The sequence below is a fragment of the Mauremys mutica genome, chromosome 5 (genome assembly GCF_020497125.1).
Source record: "Mauremys mutica isolate MM-2020 ecotype Southern chromosome 5, ASM2049712v1, whole genome shotgun sequence".
Lineage (NCBI taxonomy): Eukaryota > Metazoa > Chordata > Testudines > Geoemydidae > Mauremys > Mauremys mutica.
Genome location: NC_059076.1, coordinates 44803484 through 44828853, shown reverse-complemented (window position 1 = coordinate 44828853; position 25370 = coordinate 44803484). Strand labels below are relative to the sequence as shown.

Below are 25370 nucleotides of genomic sequence, written 5' to 3'. Positions count from 1 at the left end.
GACTGTTCATAATGTTCAGTCCTTTCAAAGTTTACACCATTAGATTTCTAAAAAAGTTTTTCTAATTGTTAATGTTCTTTTTCCCCCTCTTCAAATAACTTCAGGTACCGATGAAGAGGCTGTCCTGAAGATCCTTACTAGCAGAAGCAATGCTCAACGCCAACAAATTGCAGCTGCTTTTAAAACCTTATTTGGCAGGGTAAGAGGAGGAAGAAAGTACTCTAAAAATCAGCTGAATGGAACACACTCACAGTCCATCCACTCTTCTGTAGAATGTTCATTTAATGAGAATATGTGGTTCTGTTGTTTGTCTGACGTTTCCTTTAAAAATATATCGTACTCACCAATGAAATAAGAATATTCAGTTTAGATTATCATATAGACATTAAATTCTCTTTTCCATGTGCTCCTCCTGTGGAGTCTTCTGACCCAGTATAGTTCAAACATCATCTTCACTTTCCTATTACTCTTTGTGTGCTTCAAGGATTGATCCTCGTTCCTGATATACGGAGACATACAAGTATTTTGATGCCAGAGGTGATTCTTGATCTAGTGGGACAGAATTCTCTAGTGCCTTGATTTCTGTCACATTTTGTAACTATCGAGTATTGCAAAAAGAGAGTAAAACCTAATTTGTTGGTAGATGAAAAGAAGTGTATTTAAGACAAACACAAAGAACTAATTTCCTTATCCTAGCACTGTTGGATAAAGTGCACCTCTCCTTAAATCTTCGTCTGTTTAACCTGGATTAAGTGCAGTTGGAGAATAAATTTTTTGTTGTTGTTGTTGTTTTAACTTTCTGCCCCCACCTCCATGATAGCTAAACAAAATTAAAAAGCACTGTGATTGCAACCAGTCATGCTAAACTCTACTTCCTAAATAATTATAATACAGGGGGTCCCTGGTTTATGTCTCCCCCTCATCCATTGTTTCACATATCTGTTGCACATCAATAGGGAAACGTGTTCCGATTCACATTGGTCCTGATCCGCATATCCGTTGTTTGCAGTACTGTACTGTAAGTTGCAAATGACGGATATGCAGACCAATGTGAATCGGAACACGTTTCCCTATTGATGTGCTCCAGCTGGGGAGCGGGGTTGGGGTGCGGGGGCTTTCGAGCCCCTGTCCCTGGCTGGAGTGCTAGGGCAAGCCCCCGACCCCGCTCCCCGACTGGAGCACCGGGTGGGCAGAGCGGGGCGAGCCCCTGCGCCTGACCCCGCTCCCCGACTGGAGCACCGGGTGGGCAGAGCGGGGTGAGCCCCTGCACCCGACCCTGCTCCCTGACTGGAGCACTGGGTGGGCTGTGTGGGGCAAGCTCCTGCGTCCTGCTCCCCTGCCGGAGCACTTGGCAGAGCAGGGCAAGCCCCGAGAGCCAGATGGGGTGTGTGGAGCAGGTGAGGGTGTGGTGGTGTACGCTTTTATGGGGCCTCCCATTTCTCCGGGAGCCCCTGGCCAGAGCATCTATCCCCCCAGCCCCCAAGGCCAGCAGGAGGGAGGGAGAGGCCGCCAGATGACTCCTACCCTTCTGCCTCCGTCATTGCCTGCCCACCCAAGTGTTCCCTCCTGCCTACACCACTACTGTACCAGCAGGTCCCCGATATACATCGTTTCGGTATCCGTGGCCCTTTTCAAGAACACAACCCCAACATATACCAGAGACCTGCTGTTGTAGTTAGCATGTAAGATGCTAAAAAACTAAGAATGTCTGTGTGCATTATGGGTAACAAGGATAAATAATTGTTCAAGCATTCTACAAATCAAAAGCTTGTACTAGGAAAACCAGTATACAAGTAATGAAACAAACAACTGGTGGTGACTAAAGAGAAGGGGTTGTGGGCCTAAATTTCAAAGTGCCTGTGCTTGTGGTGAGTGCCTGTGCCTCCTTTGACTTCAGTTGGAGTTATAGGTGCTTGAAACTTTGGAAAATCTGGCCCTGACACATGGAGTCCTCTCCAAATCTAGACAGAGATTTCCAAATCTGCCTGGGTGATTTAGACTCAGCACTGAAAATCTCAACCATTGTTCTTGTGTTCAGTATGGGTCTGTCTACATTGGAAACTTCAAATCGCTGCCGTGGGAACGCTCCTGTGCAGAGCTGGGGCAGCACACAGAGGGAACACACGCACGCAGCTGACTGATATCAACATTGAATAGAGCAGAGCACCACACCGGTGGCCATCTGACGACAAAGGGGAGGGTGGACATTTAACTGTTAAAAACAGTATTTTTTTAATATGCAAAAATATGCTCCATTTGTTCAAGTTGTATTAGTTCATTACTTTTATCCTGTTAGTGTCCTGCTTTTGCTTTCATCTAATAATTTTAGTCCTCAAATGAGGTTCACTAAAGTATATTCTATAACCCACAGACCAAAATGTATTCCTTTATTACAAAATATCTATGCGTTCTCTACCTTAGACTTTCAGCTACACTTCCCGTCTCAAAAACCTTAGCAACAGCTCAGCTATGTGCTTGCCTTTTGAAATGGCTTCCTTCCTAATTGTATCACTGTTTATTCTGTGATTTAGGATCTTGTAGATGACCTGAAATCAGAACTGACTGGCAAATTTGAAACCCTGATAGTGGCTTTGATGAGACCAGCACAACTTTTTGATGCCCATGAACTGAAGCATGCCCTTAAGGTAAAAGGAGCGGGAGAAAATGAAACAATTGAATGAAATATTTCTTGCTCCAATCTTGTTGCTTTAAGAATGATTCTGTTTCCTTCAAGTTAGAGGTTTCATTTTAATGCTAATAACATACTATACTGATTACATTAATGTTTCTAACATTGATTTTCATGACTTGACTTGTTATTATTAACAGCTCATCAGAGGCAGGTAGGTTAGAAATCAAGAATTACAAAAATGTCTGTTTTCAAAGAAACACTAGATGTTAAAAGATCAGTGTCTGGAGTTGGGCATTAAAAGGTGTGCACCTTGAGACTTGTCTTACTTAGTAGCAGTTAATTTCAGTGTAGTGGGTTTTTTGTGTGGTTTTTGTTTGTTTGTTTTGTTTTGTTTTAAAAAAAAAACCTACTCCTTGCTGAATTGTTCAATATAATGTTTATTGTACAGCACACAGAAAAGACAGTTTACTCACATTATACTAGGAATCATAAGGTCCATAGATTGTTCAGGGCAGTTTGTAAGTTAGTGCAGTGGTTTCCAAACTTCTGTTGTTAACCTCTGTTTAAGAGAGAGATCCTCTTGTGCACTGATGCGGTATCAGGAGTGGCTGATGATTGGTTTTATCCCTTCATTGAGTATCTGTATTACTTTCTTCCTTTCCTTGTATAGATCTGCACTAATCTCTGCAGGTCCCTCTGTAGTTTGGTCGTGTTCATCTCCATGCTTTCCTCCCCTGCCCCCCCTTTCCATTTTTAGTATGGTCAAAAGTTTGACGGGTGAATTTACATCAGAGAGAGAGATGAAGCTGTACCTTGAGTAGAGATGGGTTAGTCAATGACATGCTCTTGTAAATTGGTGCTCTAAGTAAAAATGTATGGACTGGTGTTTATCCCTTTTGAATCAGGTCTAAAAATGTACTATTAATGCATAGGAAGAATTAAACTCCTGTAAATCGGTAACAATTCTCTTTTTGGCTAAATGCATTGCTCCCTTTTTTGGGAAAAAGAAGCAGATAGCACCACTTTCCTATTTTATCTATCTAATCCTACAGTTTGAGCATGTTATTCAGTGTGCCTTGACTTCTTTTCTGAAGCCCTGTTGCTATTTGTCCCTGATGACATTGACTTTGAAGGCCAGGGTTTAGAATATGGATGTCTCTGAATTGTTTGTAGAACTTACTAATTAAACCAGAGAACGTTCAACTTGACATGGTACTATCTAGTGCTCGGCCAAGTGACCTGGAGAGGTAAATTCTCAAGACCTTTGTTAGCTAACCTATTAACCAGTGTGCTATGTAAACTGCTTTTCCAAGGACCTTCCTGCTGAGTATAGTATCCTAACCAAATGTTGACTTTGAAGTCTGGGATTTTTTTGTAATGTCTCAAATAATGTTTGGAGAGGGAAGGAGAAGGGACATTGAACATAGAAACAAGTAGAAGCGTGGCTGAGAAGAGGGAAAAAAACTGTCGTCCCCCGTCCCCCCCCCAATTAATTTTAAAAAAAAAAAGGGCAAAGAAAAATGGGCAGAATGGAGGGTTGTAGGAGAGCAGGGATGAATAGTGAAGCAAGATTTTTTTTCTTATCCCTCTAACACTCAATGTTAAAATAGAATAAATGATATTAAACAAAGCTGGTGAGGTTGTTAACATTTTTTTTCTTTTTAAAAATAAGTGGGCTAGATTCACAAAAGGACTTAGATACCTAACTGCCACTTTAGGTGCCTAAATCCCAGAATCAGGCATTGCTGGGATTTGCCAAACCCCCACTCAGATACTACCGAGACCTGTGGGCACGTAAACTTGTTCATCACCTAAATTTTTGCAGTAAAAGTTCACTTGACACCTATATTTCTGCCTCTCTGCATATGCTCTGCTGCTTCACCCTAGTCATCTGGATGCCTAAGCTCCAGTGCTAAGCATGAACTGGGGGAAGACAGGTGCTCCTTTGCCTAACTTGCTTGCAGGGCCTGATCTGGTAAGCATGCTCAGAGCTCACCTGCTGGATTAGGCCCTCATAGGTGAGCTCATAAAATGATGGGGGAGGACTTTCCTTTTGTAACATTTAGCCCAGTGGTTAGAACACTTATTTGGGATGTGGGAGACACCCCTCCCCATTCAAGTCCCCCATCTGCCTAATGAGGAGAAAAGGATTTGAATTCGCAGGTGCATCTGATGAAGTGGGTTATAGCCTATGAAAGCTTACGCCCAAATAAATTTTAGTCTCTAAGGTGCCACAAGAACTACTCATTGTTTTTGCTGATACAGACTAACACGGCTACCCCTCTAAAACCTGAACTCTCAGGTGAGCATCATAACCACTGTGCTGTAGAATATTCTGATAGGTGGTGGGACGGCATCCCTCAGTCTCTCCTGTTTAAATAAACAGGATAGATCATGAGAGGATGGGGTTGGCAGGGAAGAGAGAGTGTCATTTTCAGGACCGTGCATTCTCTATAGTTTGGTAGTTAGGGCACCCATGTGGGAGATCCAGGATCCAGTCCCCTTGCTCCAGTGACTGTTTTTATTTATCCACAGCTGAACAGCTTCAACAGGAGAGACCGAGGGAGCCCAATATCCCACAGTTCACTGGCTAGGGCACTCACCAGAGAGGTGGCAGATCTTTTCTCCCCCTCAGGTGGCAGGGGGACTTGACTCGGAGGTTTCCCACATCCCGGGTAAGCCCTCACCTCTGGGCTAAAGGTTATAAGGGAACTCCTCCTTGCAAAAATGGTGTAGGCGTCTAATGCCAAGAGAGGGTTTGGAGGTCAGACTCGCAAGCAGAGAGAGGCGCTTCTTTGTAGCCCAGACTTAGGTGGGGCCTTAGGACCTACCCCTCACCTTGGCATCTCCTTACCTTGTACTTAGGTGTCTTGTCTGCTTAGGCAGGGAGCTGCTGGCTTTTGTGCATCCTAATCTGAGGCACCTCTTTCCACTTCCATTGTATAGAGAGCCTGCGTGTTTAAGTCAGGTTTTGTGAATCTTGGTGATTTTTCTAGGTAGCTAAAAGTTAGGCTTGGTGACACTCAGTGTCTCCACTAGGGTGACCAGATGTCCCGATATTTAACTCTGTCTCACATCCTGACTGATGTATGATCGGGATGCCATTTTTCCTGATATTCAGTAGGGTTGTCATGCTCCCTACCCAGCTCCGTGCAGCTCCGCGGAAGTGGCGACATCTCCTTCTGAGTCCTAGGCAGAGGAGAGCCATGGGGGCACTGTGTGCTGCCCCCTCCATGAGTGCTGGCTCCGCAGCTCTCATTGGCAGGAACCGTGGCCAATGGGAGCTGCGGGGGTGACGCCTGCAAGCGGAGGCAGTGTGCAGAGCTGCCTGGCTGCACCTCCACCTAGGACCCAGAGGGAGACGTTGCCACTTCCAGGGAGCCGCCTGAGGTAAGCACCACCAGGAGCCCTCACCCGAAGCCCCTTCCACACCTCAACACCCTGCCCCAGGCCTGAGCCCCCTCCTGCACCCAAACTCCCTCTCAAAGTCAGCACCCTGCTCCCATGCCCCTACCCTAGCCCTGAGACCCCCCACTTGCAGCCCCCAACCTGCGGCATGTGCTGGGGGCCGTAGTCGTGTGCCTCTGACCCACAGCATGTGGCAGGGCCTGGAGCTGGGGCCATGTGCCTCTGGCTTGCGCCCCCCTCGCAGCTTCCTAGGGCTGTGAGCCTGTGACTGACTCCCATGTGTCCCGATATTTTACTCTTGCGATCTGGTCACCCTAGTCACCACACCTTTGTCAGTCTAGCTGTGTATGTTCAGATGATGGTGCATAACCTGATTGACTTTGTTTAGAGATATATTTATAAGTAATTTATGAATAGAATTTTCTCATTTCAGAAGAGTTGTAAATGCCTGCTGGGGCCAGGTGGCTGACTGTTTGTTTCTTGTTTGAAGAAAACCATTTTGAGCTAGGGCTGCTTAGCATTCATTTTGTATCCCCCTAAGGCACAGCCAATCCAGGCTTGCATAAATAAGGTGTTGCCTTAGCTTTTGTAAATATTATACTTAAAGGAATGGAAAGTGACTGTGGTGCACATTGTAATTAGAGCACGTTGACTTAAAATACTTGGGTGCCTGAGTAGGCAATTTTATTTAAAAAAATGTGTGTTGATGGTGACTAAAATGTTGGTTGTAAATGTAGTGCAGTTCAAGTGATGCAGCCATAGTTCCTGGGTTGACTCTGTTATGCAAGTGATCCTGGTGAGATATTGTAAGACAAGGCGAGCACCGGAGAGTTGCCTAGGAAGTACGGTTACATCATTTAAGGTGCACTAATATTACAGATCATGTTACCTAAATGAAATAGAGCTTGGTGTCCTTGAGCACTGAGAGTCCCCTCCAAAGCTTATTGAAGTCAGAGAAGTCTTTCCATTATTTTCATTGAGCTTACAATTAGGCCCCATTTAAAGTCAAACCAAACCTTAAAAACTGACTTTATTTCACATAGAAAAGTACACAGCTGGTAGACAGACAACTCTGGTCTCCCCACCCCAAAGTTTGTTAGGTAGAATACTGCTGTTGGCTTTGTAAGAAATAATTATCTTTCTCTCAGTTACTGTATCAATTGCTCTGTATTTGTGCTCTTAATGTAGGGAGCAGGGACCAACGAGAAAGTGCTGACTGAAATTCTTGCCTCCAGAACAACTGCAGAGCTGCAGAATATAAAACAAGTATATCTGGAAGGTAAAGTTCAGTCAGTTTTTAAAATGTCTCCTCTCTTTATCCCTCTTAACATTTTTAATGTCTGTTAACACTGCATACTTGAGAGCTGAGGGAAGAAATGGGGATGGGAGTGCAAAATGAAGACTTGTCTTACAATCAGAATTTTATTCTGGTGGGTTGGGGACCCCTGCACTGCCAGAGGCTAGTGTTCAGGCACAGCTGTACAGTCTAACATTTTTTTTGTGGCCAAATTGTAGTTGGGATATAATGTTTTAATATTTTTCCTTTTATAGTGGGATTTCAGTTAAATTTGGCCCTTTTCTGTTAAAAAAAATGTGTGGGGGAGTCCGATAATGGGGAAAGAGGAAATTGGCACCACATAACGAACTGAAACTCTTATCTAAAATCAGCTGTTTATTATTAAGGTTTTTGCTTGTTATCTGAGCACCATCTAGGGCTACCTTTCTTTTGAGCAATCTAAGGCTATTCATGCTAAAGCCAATGCATCTCTCCCTCTATGTTTCTAGGGGTGGGATGAGCCACAGAGAGTACAGCGTCCCCAATAAGAGTGATGGGTCTTCTCCCATCTCCAGGTGCCTCTTCCTTTGATTCATAGGGACTAACCCTTTTTCTTCCATGGTTAGTGGGACTTCCTAAAAAGAAAGACCACTAGCTAAATTAACTATGTATGCATCCAGGCTCCTGTATTGGAGGGAATGTTTCGCATCTAAATACAACCAGACATTCCCTGCTTAGTGCAGAATTCTCCAGTACTCTTTGCTTGCAGAGCCTGCCCTGACACTGGAAATGAGAACAGAACCTGGGTCTGACTTTGAGTAATAGTTGGTTTACTGATTTTATGCTGATAAAGGCCAGATTGTACCTTCGGCCTCATCTTTGCAGTGCCATTGGGTTATGCAGATATCAATGAAGACAGCATACAGCCCTTTGCCTATAAGGCTCCTTGAGGCTGATTAGACAGATGATGATGATCAGATTAGGTGAGCCTTCAACTTCCTCTGTCTCTTGGGGACTAGAGAGGGCATCACTTTTTTTCCATTAGAAAGAGCTGAGAAATTCTGTAAGGTGATGTTCTCTTGCAGAATATGAATCCAACTTAGAAGATCATATCACAGGAGACACAACAGGTTACTATCAGAGGATGCTAGTAGTCCTTGTTCAGGTAAGTCTTCATTTTGTATGTGTGTGAGCAATCTGTGAGATTGGAGTGTTAGACTGCAGAATTCAGGGCAGTGTTTGCTTATTTCACTGCTGGTTAAGGATAACTCAGAATCTAAATCTGTTTTAGGTAGAGGCCACTTTGAATTATTTTCATACACCTATAGACATAGATCTTGGAGACTGGCATAGTTGCTTGCTTATTCCACCCAGAGAGCTGGTCTACAGCAGAGCTGCATGGAGGGGCTGTAGCAGGCTGCAGGATTGATCCCAGTGAGTGAATTGGAAGTTCTGGTGGTTCAGTTTTAGGATCCAGTTCTGCTCTGGTACCGCCAGTGACAGGTGTAACTCCCAATTTGCAATGGTGTTCTTGAGAAGCTGTTAGATAACAGAGAGCTTGGTACATACATTTTTGTTTATAATTGGGAGGGCAGAATACTTAATTCACTCTGCTGTGTGCTAGCATTTTATTGCTGAAGGAAGGGAAATAAGACTGTGGGAAAAACATAAATTACTGATTATTTGACATTGACTCTTATGTTCATTATATTGGACCATGTTGTTTTGGACTAAACATTGGATATTATTTTTAGGCTAATAGAGACCCTGATGGAAGAATTGATGAGGGTCTGGTTGAGCAAGATGCTCAGGTAAGTGAAAAAATTTCCTTAGTGTGTTTCAGCTGGTTAATATACAAATAAAATGGGTGCACAAGTGGGGCCCAGATGTGAGAGAGAGACTTTGGTTTTGGAAACAACTGTTGCTTCCTTTCTGTTGCAAGTGATGTGAAAACAGAGGTGGTGCAAGCTGCAACATTTCAAACACAAGTTTTAGGACACTCTTCCCCTCTGTTCTACCTCTTCCTCGCCCCAGTTTTGCCAGTTATAAAATGAGAAGCCTAAATAGTACGGCAGTGAAAGCATTACAGATGTCTGAGAGAAATGGATGTTTCCAACATTGGATGTTCAGGTGTTTGTCACCTGCAAATTTGGGGGCATTCATTCATTCATGTCTGATGTTCTGATACAGGCCAACCTCTACATAAAGGACTTGTTTAGGACCTGTAACTTACTAGAGAATTCAACATTAGCATTGCTCATGTATATGTGGCCCAAATATGTTGCTTTATTGTAACCAGCTCCAGAGCTGCCACTGCTGATATGGTGACTGAATAATTTTCCAGGGAGTGAAATACTGCATTTGAATTATATTTTCCCTGGCTCTGCCTCCCCAACTCTTAGAACTTTACTCCAAACAGGAAAAGCAGGAGTAGGAGAAATACAATAATTGAAATGGCACTTCTTAGCAGATCAGATTGGCTTTGATGTTAATTATAGTAGTGGTCAGATTCTCAGCAGTTTGATTGCAGAGTTCGTTTAATGCATGTTGTATCTTGGCTGTTTCAGATTCGGGCTGAAAACTTTCTCCTACAGGTTGTGGGCCTAGATGAACAAAAATAAAGATTATTCAGAAAAGTAAACAAGAAGGGAAAGTAAAGTACAAGATCAATAAAATACACTCTCTTGCTAGAGGTTTGGTACAAAATTAATAGAGTAATTGGCAATATATATTTGTAATATATACTCTTCCACTTCTATTCCTACCTCTGATGTGAAACTGTAGAAATCCAGAAAACTTCCATCATTTATTGAGCTTGAAAATCAGCCCTGAAGAAATCCGAGATTGGCAGTTAGTCTAGTTCAGGAGTGGGCAAACTATGGCCCACGGGCTGGATCTGGCCCATCAGGGCTTTGGATCCGACCTGTGGGATTGCCACCCCCATGGCGCCATGAACTCCTCCTGCACCCGCACCCTGAACTCCTCCTGCACCCCTGCCCTGAGTCCCCTGCCGCACCTCTCCTGCACCCCAACCCCCTGCTCTGAGCCCCCAACCCTCTCCTGCACTCCACACCCCCTGCCCCAGCCCTACATTCATGGCCCTGCATGCAATTTCCTCACCCAGATGTGGCCCTCGGGCCAAAAAGTTTGCCCACCCCAGTCTGGTTAGTCAAGTAACAGTCTCTCTGTCTACTGAAAGTTGTTGTGTCAGGGTTTGTCTCTAAATTGATTAAGTTAGCCTAGGCAAGTAGCTAGCTTCTGGCCTCAGTAAATAGACATTTTTTGGCTTCTCTGAGGCTAGGCCAGCAGCTACTCTTCTATGCGGACTTCTCTAGCTCCAGAAAGTACTGTTTTAAGTCAATGTAACTGTTGGTCTAAAACTAAACTAAATTTAATGTTCTCTGTGTGTACAGCGCTGAGCACAATGGGGTCCTGGTCCTGGGGCTCTGAGGCGCAACCACGAGACACATAATAAAAATCATCAGTTTAGAAACTGATGGAGTGAAATCAGTGTAACCTTGTTCTGTGGTTTCAGAGTAGCAGCCGTGTTAGTCTGTATCCCCAAAAAGAACAGGAGTACTTGTGGCACCTTAGAGACTAACAAATTTATTTGAGCATAAGCTTTCGTGGGCTACAGCCCACTTCATTGGATGCATGTATCCGATGAAATGGGCTGTAGCTCATGAAAACTTATGCTCAAATAAATTTGTTAGTCTCTAAGGTGCCACAAGTACTCCTCTCCTTGTGTGGTCACTGTTCAGTCAGTTTGAGTGCCTTCTGTTGATTTAGCTGTGGTCAGTGTTATGATCACAGTTTACGCACAAAGAAGTTAGATTAAAAACATAAATATTCTTGCTGGAAGACTTCAATCTGACGCTACTTTATTTCTTAGGATTCCTACGATACCACACAAGAACCAAAAAACACAGAAAACAAGCTGCTCTCAAAGGCAGAAAGCCACAACTCGCCCAACCTTGCTTTAAACGGTCTCATTCCAGATCACACACTTCACCACAGAGCCCCTTACCCTGCAGACAGTAACAGGACTTCTCTTCCCCCCCCACCCCACATTCTCTCTCAAAATGATACCTTGCATTTCCAGCACAGTCAGTAAGGAATCAGGGAGAGAGGGTTTGGAACAATATTCACGTACATGTAACTATACTGTCTCAGAATAGTAAAGGAGGAGTAAAAAGCTTAATTCTTGATTTCTCTTGGATTGAAAAACAAAATCAGTAACTACTAATTGTATTGCAAATTGTGCAGGTGGAGCATTCTGTGAGTGTAATTGTGAGTAAGTTCCCTATGACACAGCAGGCTAAACCTTAAACAAAAGTAATGCAGTTAGTCTCCAACTTCAGGACTGTCTAGATTTTAATGCAAGGATCACAGCTAAAGCAGCATCCCTTAAGGGTAATTGTAGCTGAATTATCCATTGCTGCTGGCTATGACTGGGTTGTAAAGAGACATGTGGCAAGCCATTTTTACGCTTATGAACCTTTCTTGCCACTTGCATTTCCCCATAATTCTAGCTTCATTCATGAATAACTATGTGTCACTGATTGCAAACCTCTTCACTCAGGAAAATTTATTGGGTGTTAAACTGTGGTTTACTAAAAAGCAGATGACTTCACTGTATGAAGTGTACTGTATTGCACCAAAGTGGCCTGCAGTCTTGGCTGAAGAAGTAATTTTTATAATGTTCACAATGAAGGAACAAATTGGGATCTATTATCTCTGTAGACCATAGTTTCAATATCCCTCTGTGAAATCAGGGTTGGTGAGCACACTTCAGTTTGAAAACCTCATTCCTAAAGGTTGTCAATGTTTATAGTAGTGCCTTTTTACGCCAGAGGGATTTCAAGTAGGCAGAATGTAACTATCCATATGAAAGTTGGCTAAAACACTGGGGTTAATAACCTTATGCTTGCATAAAATGCCATGGGACCTTTATTGATCACCAGCAGTCAGGACCTCTGTTGTGTGCAGAGAACTGCAATTCCAACAGCACAATGCCTCTAACACCATGCTGGAGCATTAGATTTGGTAATGACTCAGATGGAAGAGTGCTATTACTGATTTGGAATAGGGTATTGCTGACAGGACTTCCTGTAACACTTCTAGTTATTCCTTGAAGGTGAGAGCTGTTCTTCGGTTTTCTCAGGTCTGCCCTTGCTTAGCTTGTGGGAGCTGACAAGATCCAGTCTGAGGAGGTGCAAGGATGCTTGGTCACATCTGTACAATTGTGGTTGTCACCCACTTGAGAGTGTTGCATATTTCAGTTTTAAATGAACAGCCATGAAACGATTTATTGCTGTGTTCCAAAGAACTGTCGTGGCCACATTTCCTCTTACGTACTGGATTTTCCATATAAAAAAATAGAGCCTGGATGGATGGTCATTAACAATGTATTTATTGTAGCAGTGTGGGACTCAGAATAAAGAGAAAATTCAAACCTTTTTGACCATACTGTGAAAACAAGACCATTATTCCTCCGCTCAGGCAGCGGGTCAAAGCAAGTTCTGTGCAGCAGATAAGGGCAAACAGGCAGATATTTGTATTCATGGGTTTTCTTCAGGAAATACTTGAACCCCTACTTGCCTAACCTCTACTTGGTGAGGAGCATGAAACTGACCTGGATCTCTATATTCAGAGATCTTTCACTGCATGAGCTGGCTGGCTGGCAGGCAACTTTGGAATATGCATTTAAGCTTCAGCATCACTTGTGTACCTCATCCAGAGCACCAAATGCCCCAGTGACAACTATGTGGGTGAAATGAGTCGATCACTATGTTCTCGAATGAACTTGCGCAGAAACGTAATGCAATTATCTATATAATTAAAATATATAAAAATAAAATTTTAATCAAATGAGGACATGAACTCCAGGGGCTAGGAGCTGTGGTTTTGATGCACAGGACTGGAGATCTGGGCCTAGGTCATAAATCAGGTCAAGAATATAACACCGGCAGAGGAAGAATATGAGAGCTTGTTAAATTTACATCAAGAAATCTGTGGGTGTGCGCTTTAGATTGCATGTTTTTCTCGACTTTCCAATGCAAAATACTTGTGGGCGTGGCATGTGTATATTTTGATGGTGCCTGGTGAAGTGCTGCATTTTAAGTTCTTTTAAGTGCCGGCTTCCTAGCCAGAGCAGCAGTCTAGCCTTGTGCTACTATATACGTCTTGCCCATGTTAATACCTTCGATAAATTGCTATTTTGTAAAACTTACTAAGTATGGGGCTATGTGGAAATTGGATCAGTCAAAGGGAGACCTAGATTGAAGGCTGACGAAGGGTCTTTCAAATATAATCTTTTTTGGGGGGGGGGCGGGGGTGCAGGGCAGGAGTATGTTTCTAAAACATTTGCTGGAAGGGTACCTCATGTTTATATGAAGCAAGACTATTGCTGTACATGTGCCATGTATCTCAGGGCATGAACGGGTTAATGAGAATAGAGCATCACTCAGATGGCAAAACTAAAACTGGGACTAAGGGAAAGAGGTGGGAGTGATGGAGGATGATGGCAAGAAATATCTGTAGTGATGATGGAGCACTGGTGTACATTTTGATATGGTGTATCCAGTTTTTCCTTATGTATATTTTTGGGACATGTCACTCAAGCTTCCTCCCCTCCAACTGCAGTTGTTATGGAGCATAGAGTCCTTCAAGTGAATGTGTGAAGAAATTACTAACTTTGTTTTGGTTTCTTGAAATTTTAACAGGTCTTGTTTAAGGCTGGAGAGCTGAAATGGGGAACAGATGAAGAAAAGTTCATCACCATCTTGGGAACTCGAAGTGTCTGTCACCTAAGGAAGGGTAGGTAAAGTGGTGCAAGTAGAACTGAAAACCAGAATCTCAGCTGTGCCCAGTATAGAGTCAGAAGGGACCATTATGATCCTCTAGTCTGACCTTCTGCACAATGCAGGCCACAGAATATCACCCACCCACTGCAGTAATAAACACCTAACCTATGTCTGAGCTATTGAAGTCCTCAAATCATGGTTTAAAGACTTCAAGGTGCAGAGAATCCTCAAGCAAGTGACCCGTGCCCCACGCTGAAAAGGAAGGCGAAAACCCCCCAGGGCCTCTGCCAATCTGCCCTGGAGGAAAATTCCTTCCTGACCCCAAATATGGCGATCAGTTAAACCCTGAGCATGTGGGCAAGACTCACCAGCCAGACACCCAGGAAAGAATTCTCTGTAGTAACTTGGATCCCACCCCATCTCACATCCCATCACAGGCCATTGGGCATATTTACTGCTAATAGTCAAAGATCAATTAATTGCCAAAATTAGACTATCCCATCATACCATTCCCTCCATAAACTCCATGCAGCCCATAGGCGAGGAGCCATGAAGGAACTGTTTTTGGCTCCCGGAACTTGCGGAAGGTTCTGTGCATTTGTGCTAGATGTTGGATGGGGAGGCTGTCTCACATCTGGAAAGTTGTCAGATTTGATGGTGCAGGCACCTTGATTGAGTTTAAATGCAGAAGCTTCCACATAATCCAATATAGATGAGAGCTTTGTTAGGGATATGAGGTAGATTGGTTCTTTAAGATGGTGTCAATGTTGTTCTTATTTAAATATGCTGCTCATGCCAGCTAGACTGTAGATTGCTGTCAGGGGACTCGGGAGACTACATCCTCCTCCCTGAAGAATTGTATTGTACAATTACAGTCTGCTGGGGAAAAGATATTTTAAAATAAGGTGGCGGAAGAGTGTCTGGAGGATGAGGTTTGCGCAGTGGATAATATATGGTGCTTGGATGAAAATAGCATGCACTGTGGGGGATAGTGGGAGAAGTAATGTTTACATACATGGAATTAGTATGTATTTGTCCTTGGCTTTTCAGTGTTTGACAGATACATGACTATCTCTGGTTTTCAAATTGAAGAAACCATTGACCGTGAAACCTCTGGGGATCTGGAGAAGCTGCTTCTGGCAATTGGTAATTAACAATCTTACTACTGCTACACTATTTTGTAGGCGCTATAATGTGAGCTCTGAAAAGATGACATGGCATTTCCTTTAAAGGGATTAAAACAGTGCTGAGTAACCTGATCAACAGCCTGAGTGAAGCTGACACCTGTTTTCTCAAATCAATGACCTAAATTCTAAAATCTCCAGTAGCACAGGGGATTACGTTACTATTTATTGTTGCCATCCTGACTCTCAGTGTAAATCCAGCTGAACTCTAATTTAATAAAGCTGTTTATATTGTCTAAGATGCAGGAATTCAAGAAATGGTTTCATTTAGTCTGTCCCAGATTAAAAAACGTTATTTTGGTTGTTGATGTTAGAGTGACTTTGGTCAAAAAGTGACTGTAAAAATGCACGTCCTCTTATGAAGTAAGTAGCTTATTTGGAATCTTATTATTTATTTAGTAAATAATCGTTTCTTCTTGTTATCAGCCATGGGAGAAGAACTGGATTCTGTTCAGCCACATGCATCATCAAAAGCACTGTTAATTTATATCTAATTGTGGGACCAAATTCTGCCTTCATTTGCCCAGACCAGCCTACTGAAGAAAATGTGTTGGCACATTTGTAATTTGGGGGTAGAGTTGGGCTTGCAGGATCTGTATTGCTGATGAGATATGAATTCTACCTTTCAGATCCCAAGTAGAAATATTAGAAAAATATTTGGGTGTAAATTGATCATTCTTGTTCGGGAGTCAGTGAGCCACAGACATAAACCCATGCAAATGAAGCAGTGAGATGTTGGAAAGAGAGTGATAGCCTTGAGAAAGTTTCTACTCCAGAGCTTAAACTTGTATTTATTGTGTAATTTGAAAGTCAAAATATTTACCTCCCCTCAGATTATCATACATGTTCAATAGAAACTGATTGTTAATGATTCATTTTCTCAGTGAAATGTGTCCGAAGCGTACCTGCTTATTTTGCTGAATCTCTCTTTTATGCCATGAAGGTAAGTACTTATTCTCCACATGACCCTTTTCCCCCCTCCAAGTAACCCCTTTCTCTCTCTCTCCCTCCTCCTCCTCCTCCCCTCTCATTCTTTGTCTCTTTTTTTTTTTGAGAGAGAGAGCGCGAGCGAGAGAGACTAACTTAAATTCACCCAAATTTTGCAAGGCTGTGACTAGTTTGGATAAAATTGACAATATGGCAGGCACTATAATCTTCAATATGGAAACACTACTTTTAGAGACTATATATATCCCAGTATGCAATGTTCCATCTTGCTCTCAGGGGCCTTCTGCTGGCCTGAAAATGGAGCACATTCTGCTGAAAACTGTAATTTCTGCAGGTGACATATATTTTGAAAATGAGGATGACTAAAAGCTATGTTGTAAAATCTGCAGACCACAAAGTGGCTCTCTTTTTTTAAGATGACCATTTATAGACCCATATCCCAACTTTATAAAGTAAAATTCTAGTTCCTCATTCAAATGTGTTTTGAAGTCCATCCCATTTTTGAGAAGTAGAGAGGAGCTGCCAAAAATTGAGATTTAAACACCAATCTGGCTTTACTGATTGCTTCATTCCCCTACTTCTCCCACCCTCCCCCCTTAGCTACACATGCATGCTCCCTTTTAGGCCTCGTTGTCTTGGAAAAAAATATGTGTTCATATATTGAGTTAGTCAACATGAGTTAAAATCCTAGTGAAGACAGCCGGCAGTTGGTAGTTTTCGTGTGAATTAGCAGGTTAATGACTAGGCTCCCTATAGGTTTTTCCCTTACTGAAGATAAGGCCTTCATCTAAAATGGGTTTATCATGAAGTAAAATATATTAATAAAATGTCTGCATGAATAATTACTTGGAGGAAATCATAAATTGATATCTGGATTTTTAAAGAACAGTTGTTCTACTATCCTTATAGAAAAGCCCTGTAAAATGTAAATGAGATGAAAACATAGGGTTCCATACAAATATAACGAAATTGTAAAGAAAATACTCTACAAATCTTTGGCATTTAATAGAAAAACTTTCTATAGGTGTATTGAACCATATTTTAGGTTTCTGTTGCAGACATATTTCTTATTAAATTCTACAGGCTGTTTTTTTTTTTAAAAACCTATAGAAAGTTTATAATTTTGTATTAAAATCTGCAGAACCTATTTGTAAGGAGACCACTTTCTCGTAACTTCAGCAGAAAAATTTACTAATACAATCTGTCATGACACAGTCACCCATTCAGGGACTGCACACAAGGCTCAATCCTACATTGCACTTGAGCCTCTTGCACATCTGGAAGAGGTAAAGGTGGTTTCCAGTCCTTGATCCTGGTCAAAAAGGGGGCTTTTTGGTTCCTGGCATAATTTGAGAGTGTCCTTAGGTCAGCCATCTAAAACATTCAAATGTGTGCCATGAAAACCAGCTCCAGTCACAACCAAAAGTTTAAGGATTGACTGGACATTGAGAATAGGGGCTAGAAATAAGGGTAGGGGGCTCACCTGGGACCTTGTTGAGGCATATTGGTGTAGAAACTTGCATTGCTATTGCCTGTGTTGAACCTGACTGCTTGATCATTAGGGGGTTGGGACTGCAGGGCTGTCAATCTGGCACCATTCATCAGTGCTAAAACTCACTAAGGGTACGTCTGCACAGCAAAAGCAGTGCACAGGCTAGCCTGTTTGAGCTAGCCTGAATCCAGCTACATACTACATTTACCACAGTCTCCATTCATATGAGCAGTCAGATAGTTTTGAAAATAGTTATTTCTACCAGTGACTCAGACTTGTACAGCAAGTCACATGCCTTGATTAGTCATCACTGGGCTTTGTGCTCCAACTTTCAGTTAAACAAAGTCAATTCTTAGGGTGGAATTGGGGATCGTTTAGTAAGATACTGATCTTGATCATGCAAATACCATACTGTTTGATTTTCGGGAGCTGGATCATTTCCATTTGTTTGGGCACTTATGGCCTGAAGCTACAATCTAGTGGGCATGAACTGGGAGGTTCTGAGCATCCTCAACTTCATAGACGTTCAAGGCACAGAGCACTTCACAACATCACTGAATTTTGAATGCCCTGTGATACAGACCAAAACATTTTATACTAATAAGATAGAAATACAATGCAGTGGTTCTTTGAAGACCCATAGACATTCTCACTGTATATGAAATGTATTTATCAGTTATAACCATACTACAGAGGGCTCTCAAACTTTTTCTAGATCAAAATACCTGTGCAGCATAAATAGATGCTTCAAAATTATATTTAATTATCTTTTAACATAGGGAGCTGGCACTGATGATGATACTTTGATCAGAATCATGGTTTCGAGGAGCGAAATTGATCTGCTGGACATTAGACGTGAATTCAGAAAGAATTTTGCGAAATCGTTACATCATATGATTCAGGTAAAATCTCTCAAATCCAGTTCACTGATAAAGAAATACGTGGGTGAAAATAGTGTTTATAGGTGGTGTAAGACTTCCTCTTTAGGTAGGGTAGGTAACATTTGAAGCACGATATTGAATTAATGAATTTTTGTAAAGGGCTTAAATGCCAGAGTAGTTTGAGAGGGAGATATTTCCTAAACAGATTTCCTTGCAAATGTGTAGTAGTGGGGTAGATCTGATAAGAAAATCAGAGACATTTTCCCCCCTTCCTGCCTTTTTTACACTTTCCTGGTCTGAGCGCTTTTCCTCTCATTCTCCATGTCTCAGAGAAGCTGTCAGTGGCAGAAGGAAACGGAGTGGGGTTGTAATCCTGCATGTGATCCTGCATTCCATCATTTTTTTTTTCCTCCCATGGTGCAAGCAATTTTGTGCAATGGAGCTGGACTGAAATTACAATCTAGTCTCCTTTTACATCATTACCCAAGAGAGAGTTTAATTGCAGAGACAAAGGCAGAATCATAATAATTTAAGTGGGAGGGAAGGGAGTTGGTAAGAGAACCAGATATTGTAGGATTTCCATGTATTTGGTTTAAAGTAAAAAGCTGTTTAATATAAGCCATAACTCTTTTCTATAGCACAGTATTTGTAGAAGTATTCGTCATATAGTATTGTCTCCATTTTCATGTCTTACTCAATTCTGTTTATACACTGCAGTCCTTCAGTTCTGCTGTGTCAAATTGCTTTTGAAGTTATCAAAAGGGACCAGACGTCCTTCCTCTGGAGTCAGTAGCAAAATTTCCCATTTGACTGCCAGGGGAGTAGGGTTGGACCCCTGCTAACTTATGGAAGTCACTTCCAATATGTAAAAAGTTTTAATTTGTAAAGCTTTGGGTTAGGATGGTTTTCCCTTGGTTAGTTGGTTTGCAAATGGAAGAAATGACTTTGTAACTTGCAGTAAATGGCCCAGCTCCAGTATTGCCATTTGCAATCTTTCAGGAATTTTTATTTAAACGAGAAGTCTGGATGTTTAAAAGTAACACATTAATCAGAGAATCTCCTTGTGTCATTCCTGAGCAGATAGTCATACAAATGGATTTCCTGTTGGTGGAAACTCTGTCATTTGTTGGAGTATTTCCTGGGTTTGACCCTTTTTAAAAATGTCTTTATGGTTGTGACTCACTGTGATTAATACTATGTTTCGTACACAGAAAGATACATCTGGGGACTTCAGGAAAGCGCTCTTGCTTCTCTGCGGTGGAGATGATGAGTAACACTGTCAGTGATATGAAGGATTCAGTCCTGCTCCCGCCTTGCAGCCTCTCAGTTAGCATGTCTAGCTTTGTTTTGCATGTTAGTCCTTTATAGGAGCTTACAGCCACACTAATATCCTAATGGTTAAAAAGACCCAATGAAAGTCTTGTTGTTGAAGTGATATGCAGTCTCTCTTCCTACCGGCATCCAGGGAGAAGTCTATCCATCCCAGCCCCCAGGAGTTTATGAAGTACCTCTTATGACTATGCGAATGTTCTCCTCTTCATGGAAGATGGATTCTTGGCTTAATGCACAATTTTTTCTAGATGTTTTGCTGAAGTAGAAAAAATCCACACATTCCAAGAAGAATTGAAATAAAATTTAGTCTCTAATCTCTTTCTTTAAACTTCATTTATGGTAACTCATTTTAATGGAAATATTAAGGTAGCTTTAAAATTGTGAACTAAGGAAAATTATCCTTCATGTGTAATAATATATATTTGGTGCTATTAGAATGAATCTGTTAAACAACAATGTGAGCTATCAATGGAAACATAACATACCAATAAACTGTTCCCTCCCCAACAGAGTTGTATCTATTTTGACAAGCAAAAAATCCATTCTTTCTTCAGATTGGTTAAATGTACATGTACCTTGTACATAGCGCTTTCTGTTTTCGTAGTGCTTTGGAAAGAGCTATGTAATAATGTGATAGGTGGCTTCCAGATGGATGGATTGGTGTCAGGGGAGAGCTTTACGCACCCTTTTTGCTTTTCTAGGTTGTGTATTTGGTCCTGTAAACCAGGCACAAGATAGCAACATTGTTGGAAGAAAGTATACTCAATAAGGTACAGGGTACTGCATGTGAAATCCCAGGGATGCACAATTTCTTCAGTCCTTTCTCTTTCTTTTCTTGGCAATGGAGGTGTCCCAGTGCGGCCTGTCCATGCCCCAAGTAGGACAGATGCCAAGAGCGCACAAATCTCCATGACTGTGATTGCATCAAGAGTCTTCAGTCTTGAATTTACACTTTTCTGCTGTCCATTGTCCTCAAATCTTTCTCCATTTTCAGTCACCACTTACATGTTGGAACTGGCATGGACAGAATAGATAGAGTAACAGTTCTCATTTACAGCAAATTGCACAGTGATATTTTTTTTTTCCTTCTGGAACTTGGAGTACGTATCAAAATTCCACACCCAGATCTTTCCTAATCCTTTTATTCCCTTATTTTTTGAGGGGAGGAAGTCCTTAAAATTCTTATTTAATGTTCTACCTTTAAATTCAGTGCCATTAGCTTAGCATTCATGAACAACCTTGTAAATCAAATCAATGTGTGCGTGTGATGAAGAATAAAGTTCAATCAGAGAAACAGATTTCTGTTTCTAGCTTCCAAAAGATATTTATAAACAGCTACTCAAAACTTAGCTCATAAGTCACTCAGTCACAACTGCAGAAACTCCACATTTTTTAAAAAAGTGCTATTGAAATAGACTCACAGCAGAGTACTTCAGTTCTTTAAAATCAAAATCTATTCAGTATTGAAATGTAACTTTCTAATGAAGGATTGAAATCATTAAAATAATGTTTGAGTTTTATGGTTAAGTAAATGTAAACTGAAGTCTAATTCATTGAAATAGCTTTTCCCCCCAAGATGCTTTATTTTTTCCAATATCTTTCTCTATTTATCTTTCTTCCCTGGCTCTACTCAATTTTAAGAAAATATTGTGTTAATCTTCACTGATAACCAACAGAAATAGTTGCACTATGTAGTACCTATGAAAGTAGTTTGATTTACTATTGCTAGTTAGGCACTTGTTTGGTCCATACGTGAGGATAAGGAAGGACTATCATCTACCTTTTACAGGCAGGGAACTGATACACAAATTAAGTGACTTGCCAAAAGTTACACAGGAAGTCAGTGGCAGAGCTTGGTTACTGAATTCATATATCATTGGTTGTAATAAAGTGCCTTAACCACAACTCCTCCCCGTCACCAGATGGTGATGCAGTCTGGTATCAAACTGGGCCAGAATCTGGGCAATGGAGAAACTACCTAAATATTCCATCAAATCTAGATGTAAAACATTATGGTTGCATGGTTTAAACACTTTCAGTCAGGATATATGTAAATTATGCTTGCATGTTTGTAAGCATTACAATGGGTTTGAGGACCTGAGCAAATGCTTCTCAAGTAATACAGTAGTATAATACCTAGCACTTACATAGTGCTTATAAACCAGCACTATTTCAGAAAAGAAAGGAAGAGAAATTATATACTTCTACACCCTTAGATATATGGGTGTAGTTTTGTGTACTATGCATATGCTAGAAACACCCTTGTAATTAATTTATACACAGCTGTGCAGTGTATGAAGCAGGGCTCTTAGAAGGTGGAGGAAGTTATGATTTGAAAATGTTTAGTATGTAGCTAAGTTAGCCATCCATGAGTAGCCCAGTCTTCCTTAACTGAAAGTCACAAACTTAGCATGATTATTGTTTAAAAATGTACTGTACTTGTGCAAAGTTTGGCTTTTCTAAAAAAATGTATTGTGCCCAATCAAAATAATTTTTTACTGGAACGCTCAAAGGCACTTTTTAATGAGGACTATTCTCTGCCAAACTTCAGCCATTTACTCCAGCTGCTTGAGGGCTAAAGCTGGCTTTTTTTTTCTATAAAAACGTCACAATGAGAAGTGGAGGGAATATGGGTGTTTTTCACTTAGTTCTCAAACTGCTCAATCATTTTGCCTGACAGCAAAAGAAAACAAACTCTTGTGAACCAAGATTAGAGTCTAGACATTTTGGGGAGGTTATGGATAACTCAGAATGGGCTTAGAATGGAAATGCTTAGGCAACCTTAATTGTAAAGTGGGAATACTATCAACAACTACAATATTTCCCTCTTTGGGATATCAATTAGACTGGAGTTCTGTAATGGAGAACTTCTTGACATGAAGTGTTCAGTGCAAGGATTATGTAGCTTAAATTCTCTTGTAGACAAACCTGTTGCTTTTCTCAATCTGTCATGAGGGATGAAGACACTGTTTGCCTTTCCTGAGGGTGGCATCTGTTGATATTGGTGAATAGGTACGGTTTGTTCCTGTAGCTGGTCCTTGGAGCAGCACTCATGGTGAGTAAAATTGCAAGACAGAGGAGGTGTGATGAGATGGAATTGCAAATCTGAGTAACAGCTTTTCAAATTTACTTTGCCCACTGGTGCCCTGACACTGACCCTTTCATGCTCCGTTACATTGTTCTGTGTGCTTGTTCTGTGCCTGTGCCACTGCTTTTTAAAAGACCATTTATTATGTAAAGCTCTAGACAGTGCCTTGTTGCTGATGGCCTGTTTGTGCTCCCAGGCCTTCCTGCTTATCTGTGTTCCATCATAGGGAGGTAAAGGCAGCAAGTGGCAGCAGTAATTGGAGCCAATAACTTTCCAAGCACACTTCTGTGCCCCAGTTCACTTCCAAAGTCTTAGCCTACAGCCTCACTGCAATGGCAACCAACATGTATAGCTGTGGGGAGGAGAAGTTTTGTCTGGGACACTAGAGACAGACTCCAAGTGATATGGCATTAGCAGCACTAATTGAGACAATGCAGAACCTTTGGTTGTTGGGTTTTTGTTTTGTTTTTTTAATTTAAGATCTCCATTTGAAAGACTCATCTTAGCAGCAGCCTGCATTGTACTGTCCATTTATCTCTGGAGTGGAGTGAGCAGTTGGTGCTTGAAGCTGAGCTAGCCAGGTGCGAAGGTCATAACAAACCTGGTGCTTGCAGGTTTAAACCAGGTAGTCTTACTGCTAGGATTTATGAAGAAGGAAATCACTTAAAAGATGCAGCAGATAACAGTGCTGGTATAACAGGTTCTGGTTGGGCTTCATTTGCAATGTTTGTCACCTAAGAATCTTTATAAAAAAAAAAAAAAAAAAAAAGCATTTGCAGAAGATGCAGAGCCAGGAAGGTATTTTAAATTCCATGTTTTTTTTTAAATTGTTCTGTTAAAAAGTCTGACCACTGCACCTTTCTTCATGAATAGGAAATAAAACTGGAGGGAGGAGGGTTATTTAATTGAGGTGTTCTGGTACTAAGGTGTGTTGATTTTTTTTTTTTTAGTTAAGTACTAATGATGGAACTACTGGGAATTCCTAATAACTGTACACAGCTAAGAATTTTTAAACTACATAGTGAATAAAATATAAAAAGAATCTCTCGGTAACAACAAATTATTTTCGGAGGGACTGGAATCTTATTCTCCCTCCCCATTTTTCCTATTTGTTTCCTGAAATCGTATCATTTTGGAGTGGTATGAATTTCACAATTCTATCTTGCACTGAGAAAGTATCTTACAGCTCAAGTAGTCCGACTGGAATCTGTTGCTCTGTACTCACAGTAAGGGGCTACTTGCTGTAAGGGTGGTAGAATCAGGCCCCTAATTTGGCAGGGGCACTTTTTATTTTAAAGCAAACTTAAAATTCCAAGCTTTCCAGTCTGTGTCTCAGGGCTTCTCTTTCAAATTTACCTGTGAACCAAATAAGACACGGCAGCATAGCCTATTTTCATAATGAGATGTTATTCTTAGTACTGATTTGCTTACAGCACATGTGAAATAATCCTTGGGATTTACCTAGTTTATTCAGACAGCTTCTCCATTGGTTTGTAGTGAGGCATTAAGTATGAATTCATTCTATCTGGATTTCCAATAAAATCTTGTTAAAACTAAAGCTAGGGATCTATTATTTACTTGTGAGTTACGGGTTGTAATTCCTCCGTGACATAATTCAGTTTTTTAGATTAAATATTCCTACTGAGTTCTTTAACTACGAACACCAAGTGGAAATAGAATGAAATACTTGCTGTGCAGCTCAGAGTTCATGATAAGAACTAAGCAGGATCATATGGGGCACGTGGTTTGTGGATAACAAACCAGCACTGTTTGATATCAATGTTCCTTTTATCCCTTTGATTCCAGGACAGCTGGAACTTTTGCTGGCTCTTATTTACCGATTAAACCATTGCTCTCAAAGGGGATTCCCGAAAAAGCAATAAGGGACTAATCTGTTTTAACCCATACTTCATTTCATTTCTCTTAAATCTAGCTACAAGTGCATAGTAGATGGGCAACAAATGCCTGAGATATTGCTGAATAACTCATTAGGTTAAGAGACCAAGTGGATGAGGTAATATCTTTTATTGGACCAACTTCTGTTGGGGTGAGAGACAAGCTTTCCATCTTTCCCAGATCAGAAGAGCTCTGGGTAAGGTAATCAGGGTGTTACAGCTAAATACAAGGCTATGGTAAATCTGTTTAGCATAAGGAGTTAACATGCTGTAAGAGACCATTCTAGGTGAAGTGGGCAGTTAACACTGCTGCAATCATAGGACAAAAGAGGGTTAGTGGGTTATAGATTGTTGAAGTGAGCCATAAATCCAGTATCTTTGATCTTTTTAGCGCCTAACAAAGTTATGAATTTAAGCTCCCGGGCTTG

General features: G+C 41.3%; 1 protein-coding gene across 1 annotated transcript in view; it reads left to right on the top strand.

Moving 5' to 3' along the window:
• ANXA5 (annexin A5) overlaps positions 1-20466 on the top strand; it is a 34251-nt gene extending 13785 nt beyond the window's left edge. The window contains exons 4-13 of the mRNA XM_045019416.1: positions 105-199; positions 2532-2645; positions 7229-7319; positions 8402-8481; positions 9071-9127; positions 14042-14135; positions 15173-15268; positions 16191-16249; positions 18526-18648; positions 19839-20466. Of these exons, the coding sequence (XP_044875351.1) occupies positions 105-199; positions 2532-2645; positions 7229-7319; positions 8402-8481; positions 9071-9127; positions 14042-14135; positions 15173-15268; positions 16191-16249; positions 18526-18648; positions 19839-19901 (872 nt within the window). The 3' untranslated portion in view covers positions 19902-20466. The remainder of the gene's footprint in view (positions 1-104; positions 200-2531; positions 2646-7228; positions 7320-8401; positions 8482-9070; positions 9128-14041; positions 14136-15172; positions 15269-16190; positions 16250-18525; positions 18649-19838) is intronic.
• The last annotated feature ends 4904 nt before the right edge of the window (positions 20467-25370 follow it).